Source organism: Calypte anna, chromosome 1, assembly GCF_003957555.1.
Source record: "Calypte anna isolate BGI_N300 chromosome 1, bCalAnn1_v1.p, whole genome shotgun sequence".
Classification (NCBI taxonomy): domain Eukaryota; kingdom Metazoa; phylum Chordata; class Aves; order Apodiformes; family Trochilidae; genus Calypte; species Calypte anna.
The window spans coordinates 22,814,484-22,838,442 of NC_044244.1; the positions used below are offsets into that span (position 1 = coordinate 22,814,484).

The 23,959-nt window shown below is 38.3% G+C and overlaps 1 protein-coding gene across 3 annotated transcripts in view; it reads right to left on the reverse strand.

Moving 5' to 3' along the window:
- Positions 1–2,824: 2,824 nt before the first annotated feature.
- The window catches only part of CPED1 (cadherin like and PC-esterase domain containing 1), a 139,516-nt gene continuing 118,381 nt past the window's right edge, over positions 2,825–23,959 (reverse strand). For all 3 annotated transcript variants that reach the window (XM_030447225.1, XM_030447206.1, XM_030447217.1), the window contains 6 exons: positions 22,482–22,618; positions 14,364–14,584; positions 14,004–14,105; positions 13,709–13,796; positions 11,546–11,692; positions 2,825–5,866 (listed from right to left, as the gene is read on the reverse strand). In XM_030447225.1, the coding sequence (XP_030303085.1) occupies positions 5,639–5,866; positions 11,546–11,692; positions 13,709–13,796; positions 14,004–14,105; positions 14,364–14,584; positions 22,482–22,618 (923 nt within the window). In that variant the 3' untranslated portion in view covers positions 2,825–5,638. The remainder of the gene's footprint in view (positions 5,867–11,545; positions 11,693–13,708; positions 13,797–14,003; positions 14,106–14,363; positions 14,585–22,481; positions 22,619–23,959) is intronic.

The following is a 23,959-nucleotide window of genomic DNA, read 5'->3' on the forward strand; positions in this document are numbered from 1 at the left end:
TGGAATTTAAGGACTGGTCATGGGTGGAGTAGGAAGGCTTGTTGTGATTTAACCTTTTACCATCAGCAGTAAATCCTTTTGTATGTATGTCTTATAACGACTGGGCAGGACACAGTGCACTAAGGATGTTGATACAGGATTTCACAATAGCTAATAGAGACCATTTGCTATAAAGAGAGCTAACAAAGGCCCTGAGATTAAAAAAACCAAAACACTATCTGTCCACACAAATTACCTTCAAACTGTAATCACCCCAGTACAAACTTTTGTAAGAGACAATACCACATTATTATACATGAAGGTGTGACTCTTGTTCTTTATCTCAAAGGAAGCCAGTTGTTGGGCTAGGTTATGGTGGGTGCTGCTTTGCCTAATGACTTGCAAGGTCAGATTTTCAAGTTTTAAAGTGTTTTCTTTCCTATTAGGATAAAAAGAGGACAACAGGTTCCTTCAAATATACTGGGGGCATTAAATATATTATAACTAAAGCCATTGAAGCTATTATAACTAAAGCCTGAAGAAATCATAAAATTTCTCTGACGTAAAAGAAAATTTGACTACCACCTGGGGAGCTGCACAGTCATTATTGGGAAGAGCAGAATTATTGCTTTAAGCTCCTTAAGCCCAGAGATTCATACTGGAAATAAGGAAGTTGATAAAGACAATTACAGAAGAAAAAATAAAAGGTCTTTTCAGAACACAGAAAGGGAGAAACTCTGCCAAACAGAGATCCTGTCTTCAAACACTGGCAATACCCCATAGAACTGACTGACTTTGAAGGGCTCCTTCACCCACTTGATGTGTAGTGAGATCTTTTTAACCACCCTGACTTCACCAAAAGGCATTGGAGGTGTTTTGATTCCCCACTCAAGGATTTTGGAGCTGCAGTCTTGTCTTCTCCTAGACTCTCCCTGACATTCTGAGAGCAGCACTGGGGCAGGCAGCTCTGGCAGACACTGAGCCTGGCATTGGCTGTTTTAACTGCATATCCTCTCACTGCTCAAGACAGATAAAAAACCCCACAGTATTCAAAACATCATATGCTGTGGGAAATTTGTCCCTACGTTGAGGTATATGAGGGAAATGCCTACTGCAGTGCAAATGTAAGCTCATCTCACCCTGTCAGGTGGGAGTGGGCAGAGAGAGAAGAGGCCTCCTTTTATTTCTTGAAGGCAAGAAAGGGGGAAAAAGTTTGAGAAAAGACCTTCCTGTCTGAGATTCAGCTGAGAGGGACTGAATTCTTCTCATTACAGTAGGATATCAAGGAGATGGTGAGTAGTTGCTGTGTTTCACAAGGACACTAGTTCTGGTTTTATTTAAGAATTAACTTCATCTTCAGTTCAGGACTGCTTAACATAGTGTTCTTGCCTAGGCTGCAGACATGTTTAAGGGATTGCAGGAAGGGATGCCCATAGTTTGGATGTGGATAAAGTTGGATGGAGTTTAGCTTGGTAAAGACAAGCTTCATGAAAAGCTAAATGCTAGTGAACACTCAGTACTGAACGAAAGACAAGTTGATTTAAATTTATCAGAGAAAATCACTGCCATAGAGAAGAGGTGTGCTCTACCACTTAATAGATCTTTTGCTGTTGGAGCTGACAGAAACATTAAGGTAGCAACACTGATATCTTGAAGATTCAGCCTGAATTTGCAACAATGAATGATCAGGTCTCCAAAAATTCCTTCTAAGATGAAATAGGAATTTCTAAGGTTATCAGGAAGAAGGCTAAGTGGAGGAGAGCAGGTATGGATAGTCATAACAGCAAGGTAAAACAAGACAGATGCTGGGCTAGCTGGGAAATAAAAAGGTAAGACTGTATTTTTCATGCAAGCCTACAGAGGCTTGTTTAGAAGTTTGACTCTATGCCAGATAGCTAACTGCACCTCTAAAAATTGCTTTACTCTAAAAAAGCAATCTGAAAGATCCCTGGACTGTAGTCAACTTAATATCACACATATCTGTTTCTTCAAAGCATTCTTTTAACTCAGCATAGCAACAGAAGCATAACTATTAGTGGTTATTTCAACTTCGAGGTAACTGGATGCCCCACTACCCCACCCACTAAGCAAATAAATTGACTTTGATGTCCCTTTAATGTGTCACAGAAGAGTAAAAGAAAGCCTTTATATTTAGGGGTGTGAAAGAGATTATTGTAAAAGATTAACATTTTCAAATGAATACCAAGCATAAAAACAGTATATGTAGATCATTCTTTTTGTTCCTTGTCAAACAAGGCTACTTGAAATATATCATCTCCAATGATAGAGCTTGTTTGTCAAGGCATTCCCTTACAAACAGAGAAATCTTTTGGGTTCTAGCCATTTATTCCAAAGAGATCCACTGAGAGGGGCTTGGTCGTGTGGTGATCAACCCTTCAAGGGTAAGAAATCAAATCATTGTGCAATATCTATGGAGTTGCATGAGAGATAGAGTTACAACTCATCTGATACACAGTACTGCAGCTTCAGATGAAGTGTAAAGTGATGCAATAATCCCTGAGATTATTTCTTTGTATATCAGGGTATTTATTTTTTTTAATATAGTTTCACTCTCTCTACCTGTAGCTTAAGGTAACCCTGGTTTCATTCTAAACTCCATGTGCTGCTGAGAAGATGCTGAGCAGAAACACCACTTTTCAGTGTACTTGTTCCCTATTCTGCTCATTTCAACCTTACCACCAGTTCCAGGATCATTCCTGTCTGTATTAGGAGGTGGAACTCACCTTGACAATTAGGTCCTTTGTTATTTTAATGGTAAGTAATAGGACTAAAATAAACATATGGGAGGGGAGGGGGGGAGGAACCGCTACATAATGAATCAGTCTTAATATAGCAGGAACACTTTAATGCTTATTCAGGCAAAATGTCATAGCAGATGTGATAATTCTGAAGTAAAACATCGTCAGCAACATGTGCTCTGACTGGAATACAAACATAATTCTTTTATTTTCTTAATCTGTAAATTTTTGTGTGCAGGAGCAAGCAATGCTTCCATGTGAATCTCTGGAGATACATTTTAAAGTTGAATAGTGAAAAATGTGCTTTGGTACCTCTTCTAGTCTGCATTCCCTTTGCTTATTCCTAAAATTGAATGGATTATATATAGTGTTGGAAAAACCTTTTCAAAGAACTTTTTAAAATAAAGATCAAATTGTACCAATGACTTTGTACAGACATATATATATGTACATAGACATATAAAAATAGAAAACACATAGGAAATTTTCAACTTGATACATTTGAAAAATATAAAGAGTTGGAAAACGTTAAGACATTTGGGTGTATAGCACATGTAAACCATTTTGTGGTGAAACGAGAAGTGATGAATTGCACAATATGCTGATATCAGCTACAATATAATAAAGTCAGCCCTCTCCTTTTCATCATTGTAGCTGATGCTTCAGCTAGAGGTTTTGATTAAAAAATAAACAAAAATAAAACCCCAATTGTTGTCTTCAAAATATTTGTGTACAGAACAATAAAAATGGATGCGGATTTAAATGAGCTACAAAAATATTTTAACAGAAGCAGTATTTAATACACCTATCATTGATCATCTTAATACCTAAGACATCTGGCTGCATTTTGTATCTAATGCTGGCATGATATTAAATCCTTCAGGATGTGCAGCCCTGGAGTTCCAGACTCGAGAGTATATATTGCATAATTTGCATACAATTATATTTCTTACAGAATCGTATTGCGCAAAACCAAATACTGACATTTTCAGTATTTATGCACAGTAGCTGACCCCTCCTTCATGTAAAGCTCCATGCCAGGGAAAACCTTACATAGAAATTCAGGGACATTCACTGTAAGCACAGCAGCAGCATATTATAGAGAAACAAAAATATTCACACTGTCTCACTAAATGTAATATTCTTGTCTAAATTAGGAACTTTGTCAATATAGTGAAAGTCTCCTGACTCAGATATGCCAGGTCCTCTTTTTGAGGATCCTCTGACATTCTAGGTAAGCCAGACTCCCCAGAGCATGAGAATTTCCCAACTTATTACCACTTATCTGAAGTTAAAAGAATTCACAATACTTTAGCTGGGGAAAGAGACTGTGTGGAGTTTATGGTTCTTTGGCAAATCCTCAATGTGGTGTCATGAGCTTCTAGTCCTGTTTCTATATAGGGCAGAAATTCTCTGTGCTATTGAGGCCAATAAGATGGTGATTAGTTCTGGACTGTAATTTGTTTCTTCCCTAACATCTCTTGAGACTTCCTTCCCAAAGGCAGTAAACACTGGGGGAAGATTATATATTAAATTGTGAAGGGGAAGCATTTAACAGAGCAAGGAAGATCTTGTTTACTTTCTTGTGCCTCCTTTCTCTAGTCAGGCAGACCAGTGGCCCGATTGCCAGCTTTGTGACTTCATTAATAGGAGCCCATAACTGGAAAATCCCAGGGGGCTTTGCTCTCTGCCATCATTTATCCATCACCCAGCTGCTAAACATGGACCATGTTTGGTTTCCCATCTGGGCACCCCAGCTGTGAGCGAATGGGCTGTCAGTGTTGTGGTGGGGGATGAGCAGACAGTTCTCCCCTATAGTGGTGAAGCCTCTTTCTGGTGTTCCACCTAGACTAGGACTAAAACTCTCATGATATAGCTGGGCTGCAACACAAAACTACTGCTCAGAGAAGGTCTCGTCCCTGCCAAGCATGAGATGCAGGAAGTATATTCTGCTCCCACTCCATTGCATCACACTTGTGATAACAGATTAAAAACCAGACCCCAAAGTTCTTATGTCTATTTGCAAAGAGGATGTTTCTTCTGGGTTTTTTTGTGTCTTCACACATTGGCAAGTATTCTATAAAAAAATCCGAAAAGAAAGGGAACTTCCATGAAGGAAGAATATGTCCTTGCAAACCAAGGCAGATGATGAAGCACATACCTCAGAAATCTTCTGGCACATGGACACTCTCCTAAACTGGGATCATAAATAAGGTTATGTTAACATATTCACTATATTTATGCATTACATTTTAAGAGAGTTATAATCAGTCTCAAATCTAATTCATCTACCTCTATATCAGCTTTAGAACATGCAAGAAATAGAGTAGATATCTGTTCCATCAAAGAAAGGGTGTGTTTTCACTAAAAACACTAGATTTGAAAACTTGACATCATCAGTTAAATACCAATAGAAATTTTCAAATTATATAAATCAAGTACCTAAACATAAAAGGTTTGATATTGAAGTGAACATCCACATAAAATAAAACTCTTTAAAATGGAATGTAGCCAGTTTCTAAATACATTCAAATATTACAGCGTCTCTATAAATAGAAAACAAGATAGTGTGAAAGAGCTAAAGTCCTTTCCAAATCATTCAAGTGTATAAATTCCTCCCTTAATATACAGTTGCTTGAGCTACAGCTGTTCTAGTCTTCAGCAACAGTTCAAGTAGCTTCCCTTCTTCTCTCCTTTACGTCCCTCCATCTTCCATTTTGACATCACAGTTGCCATGGCATATCTTGGCTTCATAATGTTTTAGGAAAAATGCTACATGTTCCAAGTGCTGTTGGTGTGTGTGCAGCCAGGTGGGAAGCACATCATAAAATCACCGTGGTCCTTGGATTGTTGCTCAGGCAGTGGCACAGCTCAAGTCCCAGTGCTTCATCCCGGAGAGGTTATGTGCTGACAAGCTCTCTCTTACTTGCACAGAGCCTGCTGAGAAGGATTTCAGAATAAACTTGATTGATTGGACCTCGGACATGATACGGGGACTGAGAATTTGTTGCATAGTTGTGCAGTTGTGATAGTTTGCTTTGACTGCCGAAATATTTCCCCAGTGTGTAGTGCCTTGATAATGTCATTGTTAAGTGCTGGCTTTCTTCAGAGGGATTGGATTTCACCACCTGCAAAAGAAGTGCCATATGTGAGTGCTTTCTGCCTGCACCTAGAAGAATACACAGCTGTGTGTACAGAAATGCTGAGACAGTTCTCCACAAAGCAGGTCCTGGGGCAACTTGCTATGCTGCATACTAATTTGAAGTGCGTGATCTTATTTTTTTAAGCCTTGAAACCTGTGTGTATAGGCCCATTATACTTAGTTGGCTAATTCGGTAATGCCTTTGTATATTAGAGTCTGTTCTCTTTATTAGGGACAATTTGTCTGAAACAGAAAATTAATACTTAACAACTTGCCTATATACTTACCATGGGAAAAATATTAACTCAGGACCGCCCTGACTTGCAGGAGGGTTTAAATCCTGCTCTGATTCCAAACACTTGAAGGACATGTGCTGTCTCTCAGCTGTGAGCCCTGTGAGAATCTCTCACTCTCGGGTCTTGATGCAAACCTGGCCCAGTTCCATCTTGAGATAAAAAAACTTGCGTGCCATGTTTCTCCAAGAAAGGAGTTACAGTGCTATTGAACATCCCTCTCCCTAAGGCGTCACACTGACATAACCACACTGTGCTTCAGTAACTTAATGGAGAAGAATGCTCCTCCTTGCACCCCCCAGATATGTATAAAACTCTGGGATTATCATGTTCAGTTTGTAGGGAATAAACAAATGCCCGTGAGACTAACTAGGGAGATGGTAAAAGGTATGGTTGTCGGCAGCATAATGACTGAGGGGTGGTCTCCTGTGAGTTGCTGAAGGTCCCAACTCAGTGAACACCAAAGAATAATGAAGTTATTTCAGAGAGGCAAAACCTCAGAACCTTGCACAGATGCAGGATAGAGGATCCCAAACTGGCAGTGGTAAATCCAGAGAAAACAGAAAAGTGTACAAATGGTTAACTTATTTTTAAAAGAGTAAACATATGTTGACTTGATAGCTCTGATTTTCATCAATTTTCCTGCCATAGCAATCCCAGCAGACTTAATTATCATAGAATCATAGAATCATAGAATAGGCTGGGTTGGAAGGGACCTCAGAGATCATCGAGTCCAACCCTTGATCAACTACAGCCACAGTCACTAGACTATGGCACTGAGTGCCATATCGAGTCGCTTTTTAAATGTCTCCAGGGACGAAGAGTCCACCACCTCCCCAGGCAGCCCGTTCCAATGTCTGATCACCCTTTCCGTGAAAAAATTCTTTCTAATATCCAATCTGAACTTCCCCCGGCACAATTTAAGACCATGCCCTCTTGTCTTACTAAATATATATATATATATTACATGTATTTTATACATTAATTATTATACATTAATTATACATTATTATTAATACATGTATTATATATATTCATATATATATAGATGCAGAAGCATATCAATTTTTAATAATATAATTTATATTTACTATAAATGAAAAATCAGAAACAATGTTCATACACAGTGAAGGTCATAATAAATTAAACAACTCATACAAAATTAAACGTGAGTGAAGGAATAACATGTGCAATGGCTTGAAAGACTGGGCAGAGCAGCTACAAGGGAGCTGGCTGAACTAAAAAAAGACCAGGAATTATCCATGTAGAAAATTAATATATCCTCTGATCAATTTGATACAGCTAAGCCAAGGGCTGTTACATGCTTTCATGCAATTACTGCAGGTTCATTTTTCTAAATTAATGCCTTAGATCTTACAACTATTTCAAAACGATGCCACCTTGAACCAATCACCCAAACTACATTCCTGTTAGGCATAATCTCCCAGGAATGCAATCTACTGTTCATGAGGAAGCCAAAAACTGATTAAGATACCAAAATCCCAAAGTTGCTGGTTTCTGTGTTGTGATCATGATTTTATTACCATTACAGTAAGAAATAACACTGAATAAAAAAGTAGGTTCCATGAAAGTCTTTATAACTGCTGGCCAATCTATTTTCCATAAGAATTTGTAAAGAATGAGGTAATTAAAAGATCAGGTATGCACGTGTGCACAGAACTAGAAGCATGTGTGGGCAGGACGTGCCAGAGTTAAGCAAGACTTTTTGCCCCAGATTGGGAGAATTCCCTTGTAAATCCAGATCCCTTGGCAAACTGAGCAAAAATTGTAGGGTCTATAGAGATGCAGATGTCTGTGCTGCCCTCTGAAGTGGGTTGGTGGCAACTCAAATAATTCATCAGGACAATCAGGGGAAATAACTTTCTGTGTGACCAGTTAGCAAGAACTAAATGAGAACTGCTGAATGTTTTTATTTCTTGTTTTCTGGCCATGCAGAACAGACAGATTACTGTTTCTGCATGGCTATGCTTTAGCTTAGACGGCATTTACAGAGGTCTGATGTCTTCCAGGAGTTTAGGAGGACAGTATTTTAAGAGAAAGAAAGTGAAAGTACAAAGCAGTAGGTTTAATCCATCTCATCTGGTTTCATAAAACATGAAAAGTTCTGGGATTTTACAGTGTTCTTGTCTCTGTCCTTGGAGGCAAAATGCCATTTTCCTAGAGTAAACTGCTTGCCAAGATGCAGAAATAAACTGATGACAAAACTGTTAAAACTAATGAGGTATCAAAAGCATCAGGGTCTTTCACTTTGCTTTCTATAAGGATCACGTCTGTGTTTTGGGGGCTGATGTCCTAGGCACATCTACACCTCTTTCAGGAACAGTGGTTTCTCAAGCCTCATTAACAAAAGCTCCACGAGGCAAATTCTCCCCTGATCCTCTCCAGAAATATAGACTCTTTTGAGATTTTTCCAGCAGAGAAGCAAAGCCAAATGTACACAGGAGCTGATACAAAATGGTGGAGAAGTACATGAGAAATGCTGATCACACCCTGCTGTTTTGCACCCTGTTCCACACAAAGCATCTGGAATATTTCACTTTGAAGATCTTAATTTCACTCAAAAGCTCTGTGGAAACAGTAAGCATCAGAAATGACCCATGAAGACACCAACATCTGGATTCTAGACAAAAAAGGGTCCGCACAGCTGTCTGTGTGAAATACAGAGAGGCATTTACTCCATGGGACTATTTATCCTTGGAATAAATACCTGCCCTGTGACTTACTCCCTTGTTCACAGCTCCATTTGGACTGAGCTGTGTTCGCGCCTCTCCCACATACTGAGCAGAGCAGATTAAAGGATTGGTTCACTAACCACACCTGCTGTGTTTGGTCCCAAAGCAGGACAGAGGCCATGGCAATGGGCTGAAAATGTGAGCTGCTGAGGAGCCCGAGTCAGAAACCTGCATGTGAGGTCAGGAGTGTCTGATAATGGTCCCAAACATATCCTCAGCCCCAGACAGCCTCATACTGACACAGAGTCCCAACCAGTAGCAGCTGATTGTCTCCCCATTCTGTCTGAGAATACATTTGTTGTCCTATGGACTATCCCTGATATTATATCTTTGTGTATTTCAGAAGAAAAAGCAAGCCTTATAGTTCTTAATGTTTTAATTCTGCTTTATGTAAAGGTGACAGGGGTGGTTTAAAGAACAAATTATAACTCAGTGGCTACAAGAAAATAGTTAAGCTTCTTATGCTAGTCCTTGGACAGCAGATACCATAAGGACACTCTGGAGCCTGTGCTCAAATTTTTCTCTCATGGCCACCGAATTTCAATTTGTTTTTTTCACTACTCCTAGGTTTAATTAGCCAGATTATATTTTGTTTTTCATTGTATAATGTGGGTGTTTGATGAAGCAAACTTTATTTTTACATCTTTGCTTTTTTCTCGATCTTTAAGGAAAATATATCATAGCTGTCCTGATGTTTCTTCATGGCAAAAAATTAGTGCTTCCACTTCATTCCTTGTGTCACAGCCCATCTTTATACCTATGAAGCCCTATATATTTTATGTGCTAACCCTGCATATGTCCAGGTCCTGGGAACCGGCTTGGCCAAGAGTAAAGCTTAGAAAAAAACTGGTGTGACTTGGCAAAATAAGCAAAGGGGTTTTATCCTTCTTTTGAGAGATTCAGGAAACACTTGGTGGTCTCCCTCATTTGAAGTAATTCTTTTTGACAGAAAACAAATCCGTAAATTCATGCTGGAAAAATGCAAATATTTCACTTGTGTGGGAGACAGTCCTTTTTATGCACTTTTGATAATTCAAATTAAAAAAAGTTCTAGGTTTCTCTCCACAAGAACTAACTTGTGGACTTCTGTCTTCTAAATGACCCATCAAATTGCTTGTGTCATAATTCTAGTCAGTAACAAGACTCCTAGATTTCTTCCAATGAATACTTTCTTACTGTCTCAAAATCCCCAGCTGACTGTTAAACATCATAAATTCATTAACTCTTGGTCTCAAAGAGACACCTTTCCTTGCAACTCTTTTTTTTTTTTTTTTTTTTTCCAGTTTAACTTGCCAGTAATAATTGCTTTTCATTCTGTATTTCACTCTATGAAAGAACTCACTCCTCTCATCCCTCTTTTATCACACAGAGGAAGTGCAATCTTCCTGAAAGATATGACAGTTCAAATTTTATGGTCCTACACAGATTTTAATGGAAAATAACTGTGGTATTTTCCAAGTCTTTTGTTAAACAGACCATCTACATTCAGTTCATAAGAATGAAGATGCTTGTAGCATCACAGGCAATTTCTTATTGACCTAAATGTGACTTTACCTATAGAGTTACCAGAAGGCTTCTCTGTCTTATCAACAGAGGCTTAGGGTTATTGATGATGTCTAAGTGCACAGTTCCAATTTTCACTGAAGTAATATTGTTTACTGGGAATCAGGAGCTAAGTACCTGGAAAAATACGAGCCTTCTTCATACCTCAGCACTATTTCTGGTTTCCAAAGAGAGTAATGCAATATTCACAAGTCTTCTCTGGGGCAACAAATGACATGTTTGTATTCTCAGCAGACTGAACACTCATAACAGGAACCTGGGAAGTGGCTAACCGGTTGGTGTTAGGGGTGCAAGGAAGACCTTGGTTGGAAGCTACAGGAATAGGTCTGGTGGCACTCACTATAAAAAGGCACACCAGGTACTCAAAATACATCCTAGGGGAAACCAAGAAAACTTTAAATACCTTGTTTTTCAAACTTTCACTGGTTTGGCAGCCTCTGGGCTGATTCTGTGCCTAGATTTAAAAAACGTGTTTGCTAACTTGTTTCTTATATAATCCATGTACTACTGTAATTTCTAATATATCGTGAAGATTCTGTGATTACCAGAACTTCTAATGAACAGAAGAATATGTTCTCAGATGCCCTACTCATGTATTTTACCACATCCTTGTCTCACCAGTCCAGCAGTTATAAAACAAGACAGGATTTCTACAGATTTCAGACAAAAAAATATGGGCAGGAGTAAGAATAACTATCTTATACTTTGTATAATAAGCAATGTATACTTCGCCTATAGAACTATATGTATGGTTGGTCACTGTGACTATGTTAGACAACTTTTTCTCATGCAAGTAGATACACAGCAATAAGATTTCTCTTTCAGTGTTAAGATCCATTTTAAATGTACTTATTGTGAGGTGGGGGCTTGCTGAGATGCTCATCTAGGAAGGCTTTAAGACATAAACCTGTGAGCCTGAAGTATGACAAAAAGATAAACTGAGCAGTAGGGCTATATAATACATAGGAAGTAATATAATAATAATTTTGCTTCTAAGGACCTGAGAGTTAAAATCTCTCTTAAATACCTGGGAATTATATTAGTGTGAACTATTACCTCATGGAAATGGCAGCCACACTTCCCTTGCAGGAATTCTTTGTAACGTCCCATGGTGATGAGAAAGGTGTCAACAACTTCATAGCCAAAGTTTTTTGCTGTATCCAGAATAACCAAGTTTTCATTCCACAAGTTTTGCACTTCTGCCTGTATTTCAGACAAAATATTGCAAAGTCTCATTAGAAAGACTCTTTATAGGATTTTTCTTATTCTGCAACTGAAATGAGCATCAGTTTGAACAGGGCAATTATTCTATACTCCAGACATGAATTACTGTAGAAGATTTTTGCAGAAATTTCTTAGAACATGTTTTGCAGCACAATAGAAGTTAGAGAAAATCTGGAAAACATTCTCTGAATTACACAACAAACCACATTGATTTCAATAAGATCTAAACTAAAAATCAAGTTAGCAGTAACTTTTCTATAGTTGTGAAGCTTCCTTCATGGAAGGAATTTGATTATATTTAAAATATAACTTCTGACAATTGGTTTTAATATATACTTAGCTAATATCAGCTGTAGCTCAGAAAAAATTCCTATTATAAAACAGTCAGTAACAAATGGTGAAATTGTCCCTATAAAAGAAAAAAACATTTTCCAATAAAAGCCCTTTGGCCCATTGCTTGAAAAAAGGATTATAGGGTCATGGGTATCTTAGAAATAGTTACACTGAAGAACAGATTATTATTTCTCAAGATATTGCAGGAAGGCTGGGAATAGAAAAAAGGTTAGCCATGAATTTGGCAAGGCAGTGGATTTGACACTGAAGACAGAAGGGCTTTAAGAGTAGCTGCAGTAATCCAGAAGTCCAGAGTACCCAAACCACATGGGTAATTTGTCTTATGATTTCAATATTGAAAGAGAAAAGAATGTCAGTTATGCACTGTAGTTGATTTTTGGAGTTTTATAAACTACTGAATGAGAAACAGGAAAAAGACAGTCCTCAGAAGACTGCAGTACTCTTTCTGTTCTTGTCTCACCAACCTTCAGTCAAAGTTCTGCTTCTTCCTTCTAGGACTGAACTCCCCTGAAAACTATGGCAGGAGCTATGATAAATTTTCTTCATGTTGAGTCCAACTATTTCCCTACAGTATCCTGATGTGATCAGCAGGATAAATTAATGAAATAGTTGCAATCAGTAAGAAGACATTCAGTAGAGAAAAGTCAGATGGTACTAACTTTGAGGGAAAGAATGCCTAAAATCTGACAGGGTAGTCTAGGTAGTAGAAAGGATGAGAGTAACAGTAAGTAACTAGATAAATCAGTGTGTTATGGTTGCAAAAAAGACATGGGTGGCAGTCCCCAAGTGTGATAAGAGTGCTGTATGTAAAGTACAAAAGCTAATAATGTTCTCAACACTCACGAATAGCTGGAGTGTTACAGGCTGTGCTGGTAGGCACAACTTACTCTGTTCTCCCATGTGGTACCTCTCTATTCCAGGTATTTTATATGTACTCAATAGAAAACCACCATTCAAATTGTAAATAAAGATATTGAACTGAATGAGTTACACAGCACATTTAAACAAGTCCTTCTGTTGCTCTGCATTTTGGACATGATTTAAACTGACTGTAAGATCTGATTAACATACAAACAACAGGCTGGATTCATGGGTGCATTCCAGCTGCTCTGCAATGACTTCATAGGTTGGTTGAGCTAGGTTTATAGAGAGCCTATGCTTGATGTGACAGGAGGAGCAATCTGCCTGTCTCCAGCTCAGTTTCTCAGCTTTGGCACCAGGTTTCCTATCAGAGCTTCTGGTTCTAGGTTGGCTGACTGAGTGCAGCACCTCAAATGATGGCAGAACCCATGAAATACAGCAAATTAGCTGAATCCATGCCAGCAAGAATGTGTGCAAAAGCAAACATTCTTTCTTTGATCCACTTAAAGTATTCTCAGCAGCAGCTGTAACATATCTTGACCAGATAAAATTATGACTGAAATAAGGAGTCTTCCATGGAAATTGGCGGTGGAACAGATTGCCCAGGGAAGCTTTTGATGCCTTCTGCTGGGAAGTGTTAAGGACAGGCTGGATGGTGAGGCTTTGAGCAGCCTGGTTAAAGGAAGGTGCCCCATTCCATGGTAGGGGGTTGGAACTAAGTGATCTTTAAGGCCTTTCCATGATTCTATGAAAATGCACTATAAATATGCTGGAGCTTACCTGTGATAGAGAATGTATTCCATCCACTGGGAGGTGAAAACCCATCCCTATAGATTTGATAATTACCAGAATATTTGATAGATTTTCCCTGTTTGGCAAATTAAAGAAAAAAAAAAAAAGGATACATTTTACTTAGCAGACACATCAAAAGACACTTTTTTTTTTTTTTTTTAATGTAATTTAAGTGCACACTCATGAGAAAACAGATTGAATATTTGTATTTAATTTTCTGCTAAGTCGTTTCACTTAATTTATCATATCAAGGCTTGAAATAACACCAAGAGCATAACATTACCTGCTCAACACCTTTTGGATAATTTGGAGGTGATTAGAATTAAGCCACTGAACACCACCTACAATTAATACAGTCTGGTCTGTGTTCTCCAGGGGACGGGATCTGAAACAGAGAAAGGGAAAACAACACATGTTGCCTTAAAGCAGATGGCAAACATTTTAACTGCATTGCATTGCATTTTAATGAACTCTATCTGGCATCCTGATCAGAGGCCTCATGTAATTTTCTACTATTTTTCAACCACACAGTGCAGCCTGCACCTGTTGTGGTTGTTTATTGACTTTAATTGTAAAATATGTTGAGCACATTTGCAAATCGAATGAGAATAGAAACAAGGCAGCAACAGAGTTTGGGCTGTACCTGTGCAGCAGTTGTTCCAGTGCTTGTTCGAAACTTGGTCTCTGGTTTGCATTCATCCAGAACTGGGGATAGTAGGAGTAACTGACAAATGTTTTCCCCTCATTGATATTATGATAACATTTAACATCGTGAGTTTTTTGCCATTCCTCCAGAGTTTTATTCACTCTTTCTATTAGATAGTACATCATCCCTCTGTTTGTTGAGTCACCTATAAAAAGAATCTTTGGATGGAAAAAAAGATATGACTTAGAAGCTGTTCACTCCAAAATTCAAAAGTTAAGGAAAGAATACAGCTCATGTTTAAACCCTTCTTATAACGTTCAAGGAATATCTCTATGAGCTTCCAGTCCTCCAGCCGAAACATAACCATACTGAAGTTCTCCTTTAGCAAAATCTGTGTGATCTGGTTAAAAAAAAGCTATATGATGTATTTGAAAGGCAAAAAGTACAGGTTAGAGATTTCTACAGTTGCACAATTATTTCACAGCTGCACATTTTTCATCCTTGTTGATAATTTCTTTTGATTAAGTTTATATTTACTTCCAATTGCTAGCACAGAGATTCCAGTGATTACTTGCAGCTACCTGCTTTTCTTCCTCAAGTTTTTCATGTGGTTTGTTGCTGCACAGCACATCTTAGTTAATGTATGTCTTCTGTAAACGTGATTCATTAGAATTTACACCAAAGTAACACACACACATCAATGAAAACAGCTGCTGCCTTATTTGTATAGAGATGGTCTTTCTGCCATTTCAGAGGGGGGAAAAGGGGGTTACTTTGGTGGTGGATAATCTGCACAGAGTTCTGTCATGTGTGAGGAGATCACCAGAAGGAAGATTAGAATTGCCATCAGCATGACAGAAGTACTTCAAGTACCAGCAGCTGTTACTGACCCCACTGGGTCACTCTGACCTTGCAAATGAATGAAGACTTGAAATTTGGGCTTACTCCTACTTATTTCATAGACTCCCCTGACAAATCAAGCACTGCTGTATGTGGACACCACAGAACTTAATGTGTGAGGTTTTAAAATGTAATTGCCCTATTTTCAGTGGATGGGACTAATGTTTCCTCCTGCTGAAAAGAACATGTAAGCAATGACAAGAGTCCAAAAGTGGAAGAGAACCCAGGTTCACTGTGGTTTGCCAATGAAACTGTGTGGGTAATCAGTTATTACCACAGTCACCTCAGCCAGAAATCCACATAGCAGAGATAAATGTAAAACTGGGAGTCAGAAACCTCACAGAGCCAAAACACAGTCACAGCCTGTTCTCTCCATGGCAATGTGCAACTTCTCCTACCTACTCTGGAACTCAGGGTAGTTGACACCATGTAAATTGGATTTTGCTGTTTGTGTTTTTAATTTGATTTGGGGTTTGATGCCTTTCTACTTACACCTTGAGTATTTGGCTATGAAAATAACATTCAGACTGCACAAAATCACATGTTTAAGAATACGTTTTCAAAGTTTCTCTTAGAGATGAAAACATCTTAGGTGGTGAAAACATCTTGTACTTCTTTCCTCTAATACATCTTTATTTATCTGTTTCATCCAGGAATGTCATGGTTCTAGAAACTGATTCCAGTTCTCACTATGAACTTATGGCGAGAAAAAAAAAGCCACACAGTGTACCCGTCATGGTTCCCATGGAACAGAAGCAGTTTCAGATGAACATACCCTGATTTGGTGAATGGGCACGGCAATGACCTGAGCTTCCCGTGCCTTGCTCATTGTGATATATAATGTATATAATGTATGTATGGTAGCAAACAAATTAAAATAAGCACTGAGCATATAGAGAGTCTTTTACCTCCTAACCTGGACCTCTCAAAGCTGCTTGACACAGTAAATTCCTAAACAGCTGCTGTTCATGCTTGAACTGCATAAGCATTTCTCTCACACGCAAGGGTATTTCCAACTCTTTTCATGTTGTGTCAGAAAAAAACCCCTTTAACATGACTCACAGAAGTCAAGGAACCCTGGATCAATGGAAGAACTGGTGGGATATTCTCTTTTTTTCTCCCTGACAGACACAGACATGCACACCATTATTTGCAATTAGGAAGATACTCCATGCTTACAATATGTCCTAATTCTAAAGTAGGTTAACTTGAGGTTTTAAACAATTCTTTTAATTTGCAAAATCTCTTAATCTCTCTGGCCTGTCTACATCCATGTATCTATAATCTCTATTTCATAAGAACATTACTGTGGTATCTAGATGTGTATCTATTTAAAAAGCAGTTCTCAGATATTAGCAGGCAAGGATATCATTAACTTGCAACGTGGGTGAGAACATTTCTATAAAAACATAGAACATCATTAGCTGAATAACAAACAGGCTCAACCAGGTTACACACATAGAGATGTTGGTAGAACATCTTAGATTGTTTTCCTTCTTATTCTAATAACATTTGATATCATATTGTTATCACTGCCCATGGGGATTTCTAATTGTAAAGGAGTGTATTCAGCTATAAACTGCACTGATATATTGGGGCATTTTTATCTCACTCCTCATTCTCTGTGACTAAGATTCTGATAGATATTTTCTCCTTCTAACGTATTTGGTCTGATCTCATCTGTCACTGAATTCAATTAGCAGAACACCCTTCGTGGAAAAAATAGGAGAGAAGAACCATGGCCAAAGCCAATGAAGATGATACACAGATACACTGCGTATTCTCTAGAAATTAAGTCTGAAGTGTCTAAATGTCTTCCAAAGTCTCAAATAAGAGATTACATCTTAAAGTGTCAGTTCTAGTCCATAAATGCCATGATGATGGGCACCACATGAAAATATCAGGTGGGCACTAGAATAGTACTTTGTTGTTGTCCTGATGTCTGAGAACACGAAAGAGGTAACAGAAGTCAGAATAGATTCCTTTAGAGCAGTCAGTATCACTGGATGAAATAGAGAATTGTTAGGACCTAGAAATACTTCTTCAAAAATTATCACAAGAATGTTGAGGTTGTGCATTGCCCATCTCTGAAGGGTAAGTTCTTAGTCTAAGAACATCCCCATTTTCACTCTTTAAGTAACCTTGCACGAAGAGGAAAAGCAGGAGGTCAGAAGATAGATTAGACCAGACAGATAATGCTATTGAGTGTCTAGTTGTCCATCTGGGAATGTGTACTTATTCTTAGGAGAACATGTGTAGGAGCAGGATGAGTCAGGACTGAGACAGATGGCAACACCACAGTCCTGAGAAATACAGGTTGTTCCACGAGGGAAATTAACCAGAATCCTCAGACACAAGACTGCTAAGACAATAGGTAAGACTTGATGTAAATGGGGAAGAGAGAAATGAGCCAAAGTGGACTTGTACAGAAAGGCAGATGAAAACTGCAAATTATCCTCAAAAATTTCAGTGAATTTAATAGAAACCATCAGTCAAGAAGTCTTGAGCAATATGAGGACTGCATCAGTGGAATCAAGTAAATCTGTTTAACTCCAGCTACTTCTTTCACAGTGAAATCACAGCATTGCTGACAGCAATGTCATTAGGACTGCAGTATGTGAAATCTATGGTCCCTGCCCCTTAGCCCTGATGGAAAGGTCTGAAGTCCATCTGCATCTTTTACAGGAGGGTATCAGCAGTCACACTCTGGAGGCTGCATATGTTGGGATTTTGAAGGAGATGCTGGCCCATAAATGCAGAAATTATCTCAATTAGAAAGATGAGCATGCATTCCTTGTAATCAGTATATACTAGGTTGGTGGATGCATAGCACCTATAAATCTGCATACACAGAGCACCCATTAAGTCAGATCTGCCTGCATCCAGCAATCTAACTATTGACCCAACCATGCTGTGAGACATGTAAATCCTGGAAAAATAGACAATTTTTCCTTTTTTTTAATCTCTAAAAAATCCATCCAAATGGAAGAGGACATTTGCAGGGAATTCTATCTACAAAGTAACTTTTCAAACAGCCCTGATGTAGAGCTGTTTATTTTATTGTGGTATGCAGACCACCCGAAAGCATCTCTCAAAGCAACCATCAAAGCTTCATTTACAAAAAATGCTTGGAAGACCCAAAGATCTGGTTTATATCCCCAGGAAAAAAAAACTTATGTCCTTCAAGTAAGACAGGAACTTAAATGAATTAAAATAATTATTCTCCATAATGGAATATATGATATCTATGGCTACATTTATTACAGTCGCATCATCTTACTATAGCTGCATGTGCCATGTAGTATCTAATATCATTTGAACCAGGGGCTCTGGAGATGATTCTGTATTTAGGTCTAAGACATCCATGGGTAAAATGATGGCTCAGGTGTGTAGAATTTGCAACACCTCATTCTCTTTACAGTCTGGCACAAGGCTTAGTCATGTGCTGTTCAGGTCAATGGGGAATTTGTCTGCAGGATGACTAAAGGATCAGACATATATAGGGCTATAATTTTGCCAAAGAACAACACTTTCACACAGACATTTTCAGTGTCTTCTGTTGCAACTGTTTTGCGTGAAAAAATCCATAATGGCTTGCAGGCTTTAAAACATTGTGTAAGAATCATGGAATTCACTTCTTAACCAGACCTATCATTACAAATTAACCACAATTAGGAAATGTAAACACCTGTAAATCCAAAATGCTAATTAATTCAAAAATATTAAGAAATTGTAAGTTAAAATTCCTGTTTTAACAGCTGAATTTTAAGTAGTTTAGAAAAAATTGACTTTTCATATTTTCTGTTCTTAATTTCACGACTCAATGATGTTTTATTATAATACTAAACTCAGGGTAGTATTTCCCTGATAAACAAAATACTTTACCCCCTGCAACAGAGACCATCTTTCTATAAGCTGCTAATTGTATAAATAATTACCTGTTAGAACCTCTTATCCTTCACCCATTTTTAAAGTTCATGCACAAAAATCAAAGAATTCTGTCTTAATAGAATTGTGTCAGTCTTACAGCAAATCTCATTAAGCACAGTCATAGAGGATTTTGTTGAGCCAGTAAAATACAGATATTATACTTGCATTATGATAATCTATTTATTTGATTCAATTAGGGCATGCACATGGAGTTCCTTAAGAACAATACAGCCTGCATCTTGTTACCCCTAGTTAGACTTTAAAATGGAGGACAAAAAGGATTACAGATAGTAAAAATATAGTAAATACTAAAAATATAAATCTACTCAGCCAGAATAACATTAGCCTCAACACTTCAGAATTTTCCTGTTTATTGCACCTAAAATATAACCATATGCCATATGACTGATTAGTCTTGCTACCAAGAATATTTACCAAGTAAAATAAGGCCTCGTAAATTATTTTTGTGGATGTGTATCTTTCCTCATGCCTCCACCAATCTGAGGGTTACTGTTTGGTTATTGTTTCATTAGAGGCGGTCTTGAGTTTTTATGGAACAGAAACAACTTAGTTCAAACACAGTTTTATACACACATAAATTAAAATGGCAGCTAAGATGATGAGAAATCAATAGTAATTGTAAGTCATAGCCAGAGAAAATAAATCTCTGTTATAGAGAAAGGAGATAATAATTCTAGACGTGAGCTCTGAAAAACAAATCCATTTTGCAGCCTGGAGTTAGAAAATTAATTAGAAAGCATTTTTGAAGGCATATTTCTGACATAGGTAGGACAGAATTGCTCTGTTTGGGTGACTGTTAGCATATATCAGAAACATGAACAAACGCAAAAGAGAAATTAGTGAGCAAGATGTGTAGCTGAATGCTGCCTTTTGCTGTTGTTCTATGCAGCATGGGAAAACCAGAATTATTGTACTTATTCAGTGCTTCATTTGAGTCAAGAAGAGCATTCAACTTAATCAGTTGCTGCAATGCGCCCAGACCAGGGACACAACAAAGCAGAGGTTAATGCATTGCATGCTTCCCCTCACATTCTAGAAGTAGAAAGACAGGTAGGCTTGGTTTTTAAATTTTTTTAAATATAAAACTACTAGAGGAGTATAAGAAAACAGTTTGGAATTTGGCAGTGGCATAGTGATTAACACCTCTTGTTTAAAAGAAAATACACAACCACAGACACTTATGTTGTTTAAAATATCTTATGGTGTTTCAACAGTAATAAGAAGAGCCAGCAGATCAGAATCCTGAAATGAAATAATTCTTTTTTTCAGGACAAAATTCAGAGACTTCAGTCTAGTGAATCAAAATGTCACTACTTTTCTTTGATCCCTGGTCAAATGTTGCAGGACTCTGAACTATTTATGAAGGGCATTCAGAAATGAAATTCAATCATAGAGAGCTGTTCTGATGGAAGGTGTGAGCCCTTTTGACTCAATGATACTGTAGAAGTGCACATCTCTGCTTTTCTGAGGAAGGATTGGTGCTGTGTACATGGGGTATATGGAGTTTTTATTGCCTTAGCTCAAAATAAACTCTGAGCAAGAATTCAGATCCTGTGTGGTTTGCAGGTAAGAAAATGGGGCTGAAAGAGCTCATGGTTACTTGCAGTTCTGATGGAAAGATTTTGCGTCTGATATAATTCATCACACATGACTCCTTTGCAAAGGATTTTAAACTCCAGAGACCAAAGTTACACAAGCTGGATATATAACAAGTGAGGTGGCATCCTAAAAAATCCCAGAATGCAGAGGCACATAGGTTAGGTGAGCACAGGTTGAAAAGTGGACATGAGTGAATCGGGTTTTTTTATTGAAAAAAAGTTGGGGAGGAGGGACTTTTTACAAGGGCACGTAGCAATAGGACAAGGGGTAATGGCTTTAAAGTGGAAGAAGATAGATTTAGGTTAGACATTAGAAGAAAATTCTTCACGATGAGGGTGGTGAGACATTGGAACAGGTTGCCTAGAAAAGTTGTGGCTGTCCTACTCCTTGGAAGCATTCAAGGCCAGGTTGGATGGGGCTTTGAGCAACCTGGTCTGGTGGGAGGTGTCCCTGCCCATGCAGGGGGATTGAAATTAGATGATCTTTAAGGTCTTTTCTAACCCAAATCATTCCATGATTCTGTGATCACAAACATTAATTTCATATATTTTGTTTTAGTGATCCCTTAACAAACATCCTGTTTTTAACACTTGAATGTATCAAATACAGGAGGTGGGAAAATCAGCACAATCCTCACAGAGATACCCCGGGAATCAACTTCCCTGTTGGCATATTTTTCCTCAGCTATCCTTCAATTGTCTGACCAGAGGGGGTTTGCTACTTGAAGCAGCCCAAGATCTATGGAAATTAAAGACCAAAGCAAAGATATAAACTTCTACATTTTTTTCTGTGGCAGTCTAGAAGTGCTCATTTTTTGTATATGAGGAGCAAATCAATCTCCTCTGTCATAGAGACCTACATTTCTATAGAAAAATGTGTTAAGAGAAATCCTTTATGTTAATGAAGGAAATGATAGAAAAAAGTGAAATGGCAGTAAAGGACTGTGCAGGACAACAAACAGCCAGGAAAAAAGAATAAAACAAAAGACAGTTAGTTTTGTATGTATTGGTATAGAACTTCTCTCAAATGTCATCAAAATACCACTTTTAATTACTATTTTCTTACCTAGATAATACACTACAGAAATCTTCACAACAATTAATTACTTACTTTCTGGATACTTGTATCCTCAGTAAGGAACCTGAGCCTCAGATCAGAGCTCTCTCAAGTTTTACAGTCATAGCATGCTTATTAAGGAGACCTTGTATTTCCAAGCAATCACCTTAGAAGCTTCACTACAAGAAAAGAATGTGCAAGAAGACTTGGTAAGATTAGTGTGCACAAGCAATGCCATGCATTAGGTATGCAGCAGAAGAAACCCAACTTGCATGTCAAGTGTGAGACAAACAGTGACAACAGTGCAAATCCATCCTCCAGTTACAGTCCTTCTGCACTCACCACAACTCCAGCTGGGATCCACATACCCTGCAGGTCTTGAAACTCCTAAAGGCTAAATTATGTACAGTAGGGTTTCCATCCAAGTAGTTTTCCAAATAATAATAAGTTTTGTTGTAGTTGTTTTATTTTTTATTTGGCTTTTTTGTTTGGTTTTTTTTTGTTTGCTTGTTTTTTTTTTGCTCATCAACCCCAAAATCCCTTCAGGGCTTCAGGACGTTAAATATCCAGGTAAATAACAAAAATTAAACTGTGGAATTTGCTACATACCCTTCTGCCCTCCACGCAGTGCTGGAGCTCAGGCTTGGATAGCACAGAGTGCTGGCAGCCATGGGGCTGCCACATGATTTCTCTCCAGTCACAGGTCCTGTTGTCAGAGCAGCTGAGGCAAGGGACAATCCACTGCCCTGGAAAACAGTAATGTGATGTCATCATCTCCTCTGTATTTTTGGAAGCAAACTTATGATATGGCAAGCCAGATATTTTTTAATATTTTGTCATTTCCCTTAATGAAAAGCCCTCCAATCCTTTGAACTGACTATAACCTTCCTCTGTGACATGACTTCTTCATTTAACAAGGATGAGAGGTTTTCCTTTCCATAGAAGTCATGTAACAGTCAGACCTTTTTTCCACAGCAGGTATATGAGGAAAGGAAAGGGGGAAATGAGGCTGAATAAGAAGATAAGATACTAAGATTCAAATGTCAAAAAGCAAGATTCACCCTCACTAGTCACGAAACACCTACCTTTGGGATGCTGATCAAAGCTATATTTTAAGACTCCCTTGGTAGAAAAGTGAAACTAAGGTTATCCTGGTAATGTACAGATAATAAGAGAGGATGACTTTTCCTTAGAAATGCTAATTTCTTTCATTTGTGAAAGTTTAGACAACCACCCCACACTACACGTATCCATTTCAGAAGGGGAAAAGAAGGCGAGATGAATAGCTATGTGATTTATTAGAGCCTAATGCCTATTTTCAAAAATTATTTTAAAGATTAGAAACATTAAGTAAAATTACAAAAATTCAGTGGATTTTAGGCATCTTTTATCTACCATTGAATAGTTTTGTTATTTTGGCTCTCTAAAGATATTAATTTTCAAATGCCTACTGGAAGTTAGAGGCATTTAGTTTCTGAAGGGAGACAGAAAACTTCTGAATTGCCTTTATATCAACACAGTAAGCACTTCTCTCATCCATACAAGTGCACCATCCCACACACTATCTTTCAGTGTCTATGCAGCTCTCCCAGGAAAATCTGCTTTTTCTATGATTAAAGGTGTTACACAAGGAAAAACACAGAGGTCTGAAGGCTATGAGGCCTTGCTGGCACTACTGGGTTTCTCATTGCAGCCCAGCAAACAGCTACAGAAACAAATGTTTTCAGAGCTGATCTGACTGCTTGTGACAGTCACTTCCACAAGGCAGGAGCTGAGCAGCCAGCCAGCTTTGCTTTGCTGTGAGTGACAGATTCCTGCTACACAAGAAGCCACAGCAAAAAAACAAGGCTGCTGCTTATCAGCAGTGGTGAGGACAGGGATGGAGTGGGAGGCTGAGTGAAGCAGCCCTGCAAGGTCCCAGCAGCCTTGGGAGAGACAGCTGCTACCTCAGGAGCAGGGGAATTTCCAGGGTGGCAGCTGGTGCTTGCATTGAGCTGAAATCCCCAGCAAACATGTTTTTGTAAGCAGCAGGGTGAGTTATCTTAGCAGATTAAAACAGACCTTCTAAATAAAACCATCAAGGCTGA